Consider the following 13,362-nt stretch of genomic DNA (forward strand, 5'->3'; position numbering starts at 1 on the left):
TTCCATTATTAACTTAGCTATACAATAAATAAATCCAAAATAATATAATATATCAAAAATGACGGCACAAAGCAAAACTGTGTCTGTATTTGTTGAAAATGTTATAATGTCACATATTTTCTTCTTTGTTCGTCAGTTTTTAATATTATGGCAGAGTATTTAGGGAGGTTTAATATAATCAAAGAGGATATAATAAGATAGAGCGGTACTGTCATAGTAAATTTTGTAACCACTGTAAATTCACTGCCATCTACCGACATACTTAAAAACTAAAAATGAAGATTTATAAAAGCACGTTAAAATGTATTTAAATATGGATAAATGATTATTTTATTTGCATTTTTTATTTTTATATGGTTTTGACCCATGTTCTTTCACTGATATGCGTTAAAATTATAAATAACAAACGAAACCGTCAACGCCCTCTATACGAGAGTAGGCCAAAGCTAGTGGCGCCATCTGATCGAGAATCAAATTTTCGTGATTTTCGAGGCACATTTTTTCCTTAGCCTGTATCCATCTATTACGGAGTTATATCTATCTTTGATATAATGATCAATTGATCACTTCGTTCCCTTCGTATAGTATTAAACAGATAGCTGCATTAGGTATTAGAGTTCCGTGGGCAAAATGGCAAAACGGAACCCTTAGTTTCGTACTTTCGTCACATCTCTGTCCGGATATTATTATCACATCACCCCGGCTCGTACCAATGAGTTTTTCGGAACTTATGTACGAAATATCATTTGATATATACCAGTCGCTTTTCGGTTCCTCCTCTGGGTTGGAAGGCCAGATGGCAGTCGCTTTCGTAAAAACTAGGCCTACGTCAATTCTTAGGATTAGTTGTCAAGCGGACCCCAGGCTCCCAGGAGCCGTGGCACAATGCCGGGATAACGCGAGGAAGAAGGAAGGTATATTATTATTCAATCAATTTTTCTCGAAAACTAAATGAAAATGAAAATGAAAAAGCGTTTATTGGTTACAATATTGTGTACAGCAAATTATGGTTGGAATCTCCAAGTAAGTAAAATTATACTTGTGGCAGGAGATCCCGCTCTTCCTACCAGAGTTACATACAAAGTAACCGAACAAATACTTAAAATGAATATCTTACAAACTAAACTAAAATTAATTAAAGCTAAGATGTGTGTGTGTGTGTGTGTGTGTGTGTGTGTGTGTGTGTGTGAGTGTGCATGTTTGTAGTTGTGTGGGGTGTAAACACATATATATTTATTATTTATTTTTATTTATTATTTATTGTCTTTGTAAAAGTGCTTCTGTTTCCTCGTAGTCTAATTTTTTAATCCATTCGACTATAGCTTTTTTACAACTGTATAAGTGCAAAGGGTATATAGAAATAATTTTATTTATGTGATTATATAGGTGAACAGACTGGCTTGTAAATTGTCTTCTGGCATAAACAGATTTAGTAGGTGGCTTAGAAATTACATTTGTTTTCCTTCTACGCGTTACGTAACTAAAAAAAATATAAATACTTTCCACGGACATTGTTTTGAACATGATCGGTTTGAGCTATTTTTAATGACTTGTTCCATAAATACCTCTTTATGTAAAAGGACTACTATGTTAATGCCGCGAAGTGCCACGATGTATGAAACCTTTCATTATATTTACGTGGCCCGACACGTACTTGGCCGGTATTTCTCGCGCCAGCTTCTATTAAAATTTAATGTAGGTATGCTATTCAACACAAATCATTACAACTAGAAAAGCAATAGTTGACAAGTTCACGCAAATAACTTTCTAACGGAGCTCGGAGTCATGCAATAATCATCACTTTTAACTGTCATTTTGTATACCTTATATCAACGGCATAAGATCTACCAGTGTTCAGTTTCTTACTCTTAGTGCATAATCATCGCAAATTGCAGACATCAACATGTTTTGTAGAAGTACTACTTATGAAGTGTAATTAGGAAACACTTTAACATTAGTCGTACAATCAGCATCAATCGTAGCGGATAAAATAAAAATAAATAAATAAAAATAAAACTACATAATAAAACAACACATCGAAAGCACAGAATACATTCTGGCAAAAAAGAGTAGAAATTAAAAAGAGGCAACACTGTAGCGTCGTCCCTTTCAAATCAATGTAAGAAAAACGGGGCGACACTACAGTGTTGCCACTTTTTAATTTTTAGTCTTTATTGCCAGACTGTAAGTAATAATATTATCATACAGAACGGCTACGCACTGCCCCACCCCGATTCGAATTACTTCGCCCCGCGACAGCAGATTGACGGCCGTTTGCCGGCCGCTTACTGCTTACTGTTTAAGCAACTTACACAATGACGCATGACGCGTGTACAGACGTGCCGTTCACAAAGAAACGCAAGTGAGTTTTGGTGTATAGCGTGTCCGCCCTGTGACGAAAGTATCAGCCGCTCAGCTATTTCTCTATCGCACTAATATGGTAGGTAGAGTGATAGCTTTTCGTTTCGCTTTCTACAAACGATTTTTAGGGTTCCGTACCCAAAGGGTAAAAACGGGACCCTATTACTAAGACTCCGCTGTCCGTCTGTCCGTCTGTCACCAGGTTGTATCTCATGAACCGTGATAGCTAGACAGTTGAAATTTTCACAGATGCTGTATTTCTGTTGCCGCTATAACAACAAATACTAAAAACAGAATAATATAAATATTTAAATGGGGCTCCCATACAACAAACGTGATTTTTTTGCTGTTTTTTTTTTCGTAATGGTACGGAACCCTTCGTGCGCGAGTCCGACTCGCACTTGGCCGGTTTTTATCTTGGCTACTACTTCGGACACAAGTGTCCCGTTCATATGGCAACTCTATGATCTATCAGATTGGTTTTTAGATATGTTTAAAGACCAGAACATACCGGCTGCGTGTGCGTGCATTAACATGTTAAAGCCGTGCACGCACACGTCAAACAAGCGGTGTGCCTGTATGTGAATCTGTATATTATACAACAAAAATCCGGTGTGTCCGGGTCTTTTTAAGCACGTATCTACACGTTTTTAATCGGTAAGTATGTAGGTACTTGTCTAGCAATACATTGAGATACTTATTTGTGTTTCTAGATAATAACCTATGAAACTATACACGTTATCATTATTATTACAGAATTATCTTTATACTCGTAGTAAAGCAAATATTGATTCTGAAGGGTGATATCATGTTTTCATTCTTTAAGGCACTAAGGATGTTTTATATAAATACATATTATAACATATAATTCAGTTTATTATAAAATTAATAGTACATTGTGCAACATGATGGGGCGTAAGTTAAATATATTATATACATTACATATTATTACGCCCCGAGTTACACACAATGTCTTTCATCACACTTGCGATACAAAAATGAAGTATAAAGACAAAAAACTGTTAATTATAGTACTAGAAACTTCATAACTCCCTAGGGAAAACGCTTTTTCTATAGTTCCCGATAAGCCTGCGTGCAATTTCACATTTACTGAGCGAATTTGATGAAAAATTAGTAATATTTTGTCATAATTTAATGGAATGTTAAAGGCGACATAAGTACTCACGTATTAGACCTGACCTGGTGTTTAAAATTCTAAGCATAAATAGGGACAGACAGACAGCAGGAAGCGACTTTGTTTTATACTATGTAGTGATAGTGATAGCATTTGGTTAGTTGGTTCCTGCTCTTACTAGCTTCCGTATAAGAGTGAAAACTGTAATAGAAATGTTAGATTTTATTATGCAAATGCCGGTGGCGATGGCAAGTCATCCATACATCATTGGTGTAGCCAATAACTAATCTAAGTTTTGAAACTTGTCCATACCTTACTTTAGTACTCATTGTCATGTCTGCACATTCTTAGAAGTAATATTTTGTAAATATTACTACACTATTTCTACACATACACTGTTAACATACATAAGAACATAAGTGTTGTGTTCCTGAGAGTGTTCATTTATTGCATGAAGTCTTCCTTTCTTAGAAAACAGGCAGAAAGAGCTGCCATATACTCCTTAAGATACACTCAACGCTCCGTAACGTGATTGTTGAGCCAATTAGGGTTCTAATTAATTTAAATATTCCATAGCGTAAGTACTAAACAACCAATTTAGCTAGGACCCTAAATGGCTCAACAATCACGGAGCGTGACCGTCCGTACATACTACTTATCAACAATATAGTTGTAGTGTATAGTTGCTCGTCCATTACAATAGACTACAAATCCCTACTCTGAGCAAGGCCTGACATGCTCCTGGCCAGTTTCATCATCATCTTCCTGGCGTTGTTCCGTAACGGGCACGCGGACACGCTATACATCAAAAATCACTTGCGTCGTTTCTATGTGTGAACGGCACATCTGTACACGCGGCATGCGTCATTGTGTAAGTTGCTTAAAAACAGTACTAAGCGGTCGGCAAAAGGTCGTCAATCTGCTGTCGCGGGGCGGGGCGGTACATGGCCGTTCTGTATGACAATACTATTACTTATTCTTTGCCACGGGTCATAGGAGCGTAGCAATGGGGTCCCGTTGACAACTAATCCCAAAATATGACGTAGGCACAAAAGCCTACTATTTTTATTTATTTTTTATTTTATTTTTTCTTAAAGGGACTGCTGCCTGATCTTCCAACCCAGAGGAGCAGGAAAAGTAAATAAGTAACATGCCGTACATGACTTCCTTTTGAAATTTGGATACTCGGTAGTCGAGATTGAAATTGAAAGTCGTACGTCACTCTTAGGTACCATTAGGCTACTAACGCTTCTCTCTCCTGGCCAGTTTCATCATCATCATCAACTTAGAGATATTCTCTTGTCGATGGAATATCTTCCAGATTTCCCTATCCTGTGCCAGCTCTTTAACTTTTTGATACGACACAACCCCTACTTTTTCTTTCACTTGATCTAAAAAGCTGTGTTTTCCTCTACCCCGCTTGAATATCCGCCCCTCCAGGATAGTTTTAAAGAAGTAATCGTGTCATATTAAGTGCAGTCCAATCATTTGCAAAGTTTATTGCTTTTAAAATCTACCTACTGGTTCTGCGTGCCGGTTCTATAGGTTAGTTAGTTCAATTATAGTATGACCCATTTAAGGGGCCCACTGACCATCAGTCCGCCGGACGATATCGGCCTGTCAGTTAGAACAAAAATTTGACAGTTCCGAACAACTGACAGGCCGATATCGTCCGGCGGACTGATAGTCAGTGGGCCCCTTAACTGTACAGAATAGCTAGCAGCATACCTAAAACAAGTCTAGACTCATACAGATGTTAATCACGATTATTCGCCAGTTCATCATCACCGCAAGGTTCCCAACATTGTGCATTCTAGTTTCTAGTGCTTGCGGCCGCGTGAGAATTAGGATCAACTGATAACCTTGTCTGTCACTGAGGTAACGTTACTTGGTTTTTTTTTTTTATCTAGGGAGATTCTGAATGGATTAGTCGTTGTGTTGTGTTGGTAAAAATACTTGTTTATCTATAATTTATGAATAAGAGCAACACCACACTAGCGTCTCGTGAGCGCGGCGTTTAGTAACAAAAGTTAAATTATGGATGGTAAAGAAAGGATGCCAATCTCTTGGCAGAATTGTTGCAAAAGTGACCGCTTTCAGCTTTAAATAATAGTTCCTAATCTCTCCGGTGGCGCTAGTTAGGCTCTGGGACATGAGTATAACATGAACCATATAAGGCAACAAATAACCCGACCAAATTACGTAGGTTGTTTTTGGTAGTATTTCGGTGTATGGTGGCGCCGCCTAATTACTGTTTTTTGATGGACACTTTTCATAAATAGAGATTTGGCTCCTTTATACAGTCTCCATGAGTTAAATCTTAGCAAACGTTGTGCTTTGTTGGCAAACAGTTTTCATAATCATAATTAATTTGACTAAAAATGTTCGCATGTCGTGCCGAATATTCGGTCACCGAATATTCGACGCTTCGGTTGAGAGACGGGCCGAATATTCGGTATTATGCCAAAACCACTATTCGGGGCATCGCTAATTATAACCATCAGAATACACGTGAAGCACTACTAGAGGTATAATGGCAAGACGATAAACGGTACAAGTGCAACCATCATATCCGTACCTGTTTAAAAGTTTCGGTGGTTAGTTCCCGATTCGTCGGATACTTGTTACATCGTATTCTCGTATATTCGGATTGTGACGTCCTAAAGTAAATCAGCGAAACAGGAATCTGGCAAAACAAGAATCCGGCGAATCGGGAACTAACCGTTTCGATTCGTTTTGATTATGGATGGTATCGAAAGGATGCCAATCTCTTATGGCAGAATTGTTGCAAAAGTGACCGCTTTCAGCTTTAAATAATAGTTCCTAATCTCTCCGGTGGCGCTAGTTAGGCTCTGGGACATGAGTATAACATGAACCAACAAATAACCCGACCAAATTACGTAGGTTGTTTTTGGTAGTATTTCGGTGTATGGTGGCGCCGCCTAATTACTGTTTTTTGATGGACACTTTTCATACAATAGAGATTTGGCTCCTTTATATAGTCTCCATGGTTTTGATGTTAATTCGTTTCTTTTGTTCACAGATAAGTGACAACTTGACAAGTGACCAAAACTAGTGAAGTGATAGTTTAAGACCAAAATGCCGGATACCCTGTTCTTATCTACGGGAGTAAGCCTAGGACTTCTAGCTGGGATCGTTTCTGGGGTGTGCTACATCTTCACAAATGGACTTACGTGGCCCAAGTAAGTGCTTACTTGTGTTCTTGAGAAAATTAAACAAGCGTTAATTATGATTAGCCTATTTTAGTCGTTTAGTAGAGCAAAATAAGATGAGTGTAATAATGAATCCTTTAAGGGTTTTACGAACCCATTGCCGCTCCCATACAATTGAAGTTACGCTCTTATAAGATATGACCGCGTAGAAAAAAAAAACTTTAGTGTCCAGTCATCTGCAATAATATGTTGTGATATGTTGATATGAGCGCTGGAGGGTCTATCACAAGTCTTTCGTATCGGGGTCGGGTTAACCCGTGACGTAAGTCCTTTTTTGACATGACTTAAATTAAAATTTATATTTGTATTATTGTAGTAGTGTAGTAGTAAATCACTTTATTGTACAAAACAAAAATTGATAACATGAAATTCATATAAATTTAGGTACAAAGGCGAGCTTATCCCTATAAGGGATTTCTTCCAGCTAACCTTAGAGTAAATGAGTGGAAAATTCGAATTAGATTGTTTGTATACGTCCTAATTTATTTTAATCATATTTTATTATATAATTAGTATTAATATCAAATGGAAATATTTTCTGGAATCAATTAATTTCATTCATTCATTCATTCAACCATTCATTCATTCATTTATATGTTCAAACTCAAACTCAAACTCAAAAATTATTTATTTCAAGTAGGCCTAAAAATAAGCACTTTTGACAAGTCACACAGTCATAATCAAGAGAAAATAAAATATAACAAACATTCACTGAATAAAATAAAATTTTGAACGAATACAATTGGTTACAATTAATAAATTAATAGAGAATTTACATACAAGAAGGGAATAAAATGTCAGACAATTGGTAACAATTAATAAATTAATAGAAAATCAGTATCAAAATTACATACAAAAAATTGAATAAAATGTCAGCACAAGAAATAAAACAAACATAAATATCATTCAGTCCCAGGCAGTTTTGTCATTAATGTAATCTTTGGTACTATAATAAGCTTGTTACACAACGAAGGCCGCAAAAATATGTGACGCGCTCTTATTGCGCTACAAATAAGATCGTGTCAGATATTTTTGCGGACTCCGTTGTGTTACATATTATTGCAGATGACTGTCCAAACAATTATAGTGTTATTTGAACAGTATAAAGTTATTTCCACCTCTACGAATATTTTATAGTAAAATGTATACTATCACTGTAACAAAAAACAAATAAGTATACAGTTTGATTTTGCTGTCCGGCCATACTCATACTCATACTCATACTAAATAGAGCTGAATATGTAGGTCGTTCTGAGCAACTATTATTATGGAGACAGCACAGAAAACGCGAAATTAAGTTAACATCATTACATCACATTTTACATAGAGTAACTTATTACGGAGTTATATCTATCTTTGCATTTTATAAGTTCATATGCGCACTTCGTGGAAAATTAGGAAAACTTGCGCTTTCGATTTCACGCCATCTGATATCGCGCATGACCAATAGATGGCGTGAATATCAATTTAAGAAACCTCTAAGTAGCGTTATACCGGTAGATGGTGTTAAGAACCTTTTTATATTGTTTTAACGGACACGAAAACTGTTTACTTTTGTGACGTATTTTTATAAATACATAACCTATGTAGTCATTTATTCTTACAAAAAATGAAAGAAAGTCCCCTTATTAAAAACGCCTCATTGTCAAAACATTACTATAACACTATTTCCGCGACTGACTTACTCCACAGAAAATAATAAAAGCGCGAACACAAAAATGCAAATTCGTTCCTTGAATTTTTACAATTACTAACTGATTTATACATACAAAATTGACCGTCAGATACTATCCAATGTTTCGTCACATCCGTAGTCATACGATTACAACAAAAGAATTTAGTAATCGGACGTCAACCGTGACTACCACACCAAAACATTTCGCCTATGGGGACCCGCTAACTTAATGATGACATATAGGTTAGTTTTAATCGAACAACGGAATTCATGAAAATAACTTTTACAACCTCGTATCTTTCCTAAAACATGAATTTCGAATTAGAACCTTCGCACCGTGTAATTAAGTTGAAAGTCCAAACACTTGCGAAGTGTTGATCCGAGTTTGATAATTAATCGATAGGCCGTATCGGCCATATGTTTCGGTACATCGACCACCTGTGTCAAAAGGGGAGTTTTTGAATGTATCACAAACTTAACTAATACAGTGGCGAAAACGGGAACCAAAAGCGTCACATACAAATTTACATCAAGCGCGCGATAGCAACGCCTTCACTGACCGCAAAGTTAACTCGGCGCTGCAATAAACCGTCAGTCGGTTCGCGCCAATCGTAATTTCGAACGCATTTTTGGTGGCCATTTTTAAATTAGTTTTTTTTTATAGCTAGACCTTGGCAGTTGAATTGAGTTTCCGCGAGTGTTGTGTTTTATGTGCCAGTGTTTTTGGATTTAGATAATTCGGATTGCTGATATACAGGTATGTCCTCGTTTGGATTTTGTGTAAATATTTGATTCAAAATGCCTGCATAAAATATTAATATGCTTCTAAAACGCAACTTGTTTCAAACTGTAAAGTTAGCTTACCTACACCAATTTTTCTGTATCGTAAAATAAGGATAAGGCACATTAAATAAATGAATGAAAATGTAAACAAAAAGCTCAACAGCAGTTGATAATAAAATATTTTATAAGTAGTACGTAATACATTAAAAAACTTGTAACAGATATGACAATCATAAACCCAAAGGCCGGAAATACTTACTTTCAGTCCAACGCTGCCTGAATTTCAACTGTTCGCAATAAAACTGCCCGAAAAGCTAATTTAGAAAAGAAGTGCATCTGTGTCCTTATGCCTCGAGTACAGAACAGACTGAAGTGGCATTCGAAATGTATGAGTTGATCTCAATTTGACCTCATTTTGACATCACAAATAGATAGTGCGCTCGTAGTTAAAGTCAAAATAAGAAAAATCAAAGAGAACTACATTTACAGAATTTAGGGAAAAATGTAGAGTCATCAAATAAAATCTTCTTTTTTTGGTTCAAAAAATATATACAATTGATGCTAACATTGCTAACCGATCTTGATAACTGGCCACCTTATACTAAATATGAATTCTATTCACTTATAAACAGAATTTATTTCAGTATAAGGTGGCTATTTATTTGAGGGTGGCCAGTTATTGTAACCTTATACTAAAATCACTGCAGCACTGTGGTTGACACATTGAGATATAGGTGATGACTGTCAATGTGTTAACCACTAATGCGTTAAAAAAAAGTTATTGAATTAATGTGTATTTTATTTTATGTTGTTTTAGTATAGTGTTTAAGTCTAGTGTATAAGTGTCATATTAATATTTATGAGCCATTATGCTACACGAAATAAACAAATTTTAATTTTTAATTTAAAATGAATTCTGTTATTTCTGTTTATTTTGTTTAGGGTGCCCAGTTATTAACCGGTGGCCAGTAATTGACGATTTGCTAATGTTTTGTTTCATTAAAATACTTAAAAATATATATAAAATATATATAGTAGTTTAATTTAGATTTAGGTATATTTGCAACTCGTATTTTATCTGTATTTTTTTCGCATCATCTTATTGATAAATCTACTGAATTTCCTAGTCCTCACGACACAGGCTTGACCTAGTGTGAGGGCTACTGCTAACCAAATTGTCATATTTGTAAGTGAAACCAATTGTTTTATCCTATATTTCATCTATGCCTGGTAACGAAATAAATTTTTGTATATATTTTTTTTGTATTTTTTTTTTATAATTTTAAACGCGAACTTTATCTCTTCTCCATTTGGAAAAGTTATCCAGGGCAGATAGCGCGTTGCTTTATCCGCTATTATGCTGTTTTATATATTATGTAGGTACCCACCTAATAAAAAACAAGATTGGGAGTGATGTCAAAAATTAGATCAAGTTTGTGTTCGAATGTCGCTCTCATGCTACGAAGTTTTATGGCATTGTTTCATGAAAGCTTATGTTATGAATATCTTTTATCTTTTGTTTCGAGTGAGTAAATATGAGAATAAACGCCGAATGCTGTAAAGAATAGGAATGAAATGTATTAAATCACATTTAAAATCGGGTCTATCGCTAATTTATTTTTTACCTTTAATACCTTTATTTGCCGACGTTTCGACACAGGTTTCACTGGTTGTGGTCGCGGCTAACTGATGTCCCAGCAAAATGTCAAAACAGAGATTTGTGTGGCTACCCGACGAAAAGTGTATTTAAAGTTTGGGGTAGACATCACATTTTGAAACCACCCACTACACATAAATGTTAATTATTGTCCGACACGCAACACACAACATCCGCGCAAACATCCGAAGATAACAAAATAAATTCGCGATAGACCCGATTTTAAATGTGATTTATATGTGGTCAAAACGCGAAAGGAATGAAATGAACCAAATTTCTATTATAGTACGGTCGAGTTCACAAACCTCCGAAGACCTGTCTAGCCTAGTGGGTAGTGACCCTGCCTATGAAGCCGATGGTCCCCGGTTCGAATTCCGGTAATAGCATTTATTTGTGTGATGAGCACGAATATTTAATCCTGACTCGTAGGTGATTTCTATGTATGTATTTATCTCAAAATATTTATCAGTACGGTTTTTACTCACTATTATTTTTAGTCGCTTTTGGCGACATGTTTCGGATTCTTTGGGAATCCATCCTCAGGCACGAGTGTCCGCGGCGGTTGTACGTCGTGCACTGCCCGCGCCGCCCGCCTCGTCGCTCGTTGCGCACGCGCTGATAGGGCTAGGGGAGGGGGGGTACTGATAAATATTTTAAAATATGTCTCACGATAGTTTAAGTGCGATTATGTATTTATCTATTTAATTATGTATAGAGGTATATTGTATATCGTCGCCTATAGTACCCATAGTACAAGCTTTGCTTAGTTTGGGGTTAGGTTAGGTTAGGTTGTGTGTGTAAGATTGTCCCCAAATAATTATTTATTTATCTTTACAAAAATATATTTAGACGACCTTATTTATTTATTTTATTTATTTAATATTTATTGCACAAAAGAAAATACAAATTTGTGTTTATATGGATATGTATTGTATTTGTATATATATGTTTATTTTATATTCTAGATTACAGGTTTTAATTATTTACGTTTGTAATAATTGAACCATAATTTACTTTCTGTTCATAGTGTTCGTTTGTCTATCTTGATCTGTTTATTGTTTCATTCTCAATTGCTCAAAGGTTGACTGGAAGAGATCCCTTATAGGGATAAGTCCGCCTTTGTACATTGTATATATTTATGTTCTTTTATTGTGTTTGTAATCTGTCTTATGTACAATAAAGTGTTTACATACATACATACATACATACATACAAATGTACAAAAGGCGGACTTAATGCTACAACGCATTCTCTACCAGTCAACCTTCGGGCAAAGCAGATAACTTGTAGGCGGTGCAACATCACGTTGTAATTACAAAAAACAGTAAGTATTTTACACAACTCATACAACTAAACAAATACAAGTAATATAGATAATACATAGGTATAATACATACATATATAATTAAAAAAAAAAATATATATACATATAAAGATACATATACATACACATACATAAGAAATTATTAGTTAAAGAGGCATGTAAATGTATTATTGAAACATTGGCTGGTAAAAATGCTTATGAACTCGACTGCACAAAATTATTTTGACAGAAAAAATTATATTATGCTGTAAAATCTCTATCGGTTCCGTGAGTTGTACCGTTCTCGTGAAAGTTCTCCGTTTACTATAGAAAAGAGCGTATTCCCATCTTAAATGCCGGCAACGCACTTACAAGTCTTACAACCCCTCTGGTGTTGCGGGTGTCCATGGGCGGCGGTAATCGCTTACCATCAGGTGATCCGTCTGCTCGTTTGCCTCCTATTTCATAAAAAAAAAAAGAAGTAGAGAACATTCTATAAATTGTGTATACAGATGTCAATCACAATGAAAAAATCAACGATACAATACAATTTACAATTATACAATTACGAATATACAATTTACGATATATACAATTTATAGATTGTAATAATGTGGTACGTCCCACAATAAAAAAAGGAAAAATATATTAACATTTAAGTAGAAAACATTCTCGAGAGTGGCACAACTATATTACGTGCACCCACAAAGTACTTGTCTAGCCGTGTTATTTCCAATTTAACCTCACAAACGGAACCCGAGTTAGTTAATTGTCGAACCGAAGCGATGTCACGTCCAATGTTCGCAGTTAAGAGTCACACGAACCAAGCGCCGCCATACAATCCAAATTACTCTCTCATGCGCGCTCTCTCTCATTTGCGGACACGAATGATATAGCATTTGCGGACACTAATGCTATAGCATTCGCGTAGTTTTTTGTTTCCTTTGGCCTATGACACATGACGTCACTTACCGTCCGCGAGCGTGTTAAAATTAAAAACGACAAAACTCTGAAGTATATAATCAGCAAATGCTCAAAAACAGGGTATTCGTATTTAACAACGAATTTCGGCTCGATCAGAATAGCTATTCTGGCTTACGGCGCGATTCGAGGAACGAATTAGATTCACTAGATAAGAAATAGTAATGATATGTGACATTTCACGGCAAAAGGCACAAGGCGCATAGCGTCGCAAATTATTGCGGCGCTATGCGA

At 35.8% G+C, this 13,362-nt stretch overlaps 1 protein-coding gene across 6 annotated transcripts in view; it reads left to right on the plus strand.

Moving 5' to 3' along the window:
* The first annotated feature begins 6,562 nt into the window (after positions 1–6,562).
* The window catches only part of LOC134756134 (uncharacterized), a 142,654-nt gene continuing 135,854 nt past the window's right edge, over positions 6,563–13,362 (plus strand). For 2 of the 6 annotated variants that reach the window (XM_063692958.1, XM_063692956.1), the window contains exon 1: positions 6,572–6,699. In XM_063692958.1, the coding sequence (XP_063549028.1) occupies positions 6,596–6,699 (104 nt within the window). In that variant the 5' untranslated portion in view covers positions 6,572–6,595. Of the gene's footprint in view, positions 6,700–13,362 lie in introns of all 6 variants that reach the window. The other 4 variants (XM_063692963.1, XM_063692957.1, XM_063692960.1 and 1 more) reach the window with 3 other exon arrangements.

The sequence above is a fragment of the Cydia strobilella genome, chromosome 3, assembly GCF_947568885.1.
Source record: "Cydia strobilella chromosome 3, ilCydStro3.1, whole genome shotgun sequence".
Classification (NCBI taxonomy): domain Eukaryota; kingdom Metazoa; phylum Arthropoda; class Insecta; order Lepidoptera; family Tortricidae; genus Cydia; species Cydia strobilella.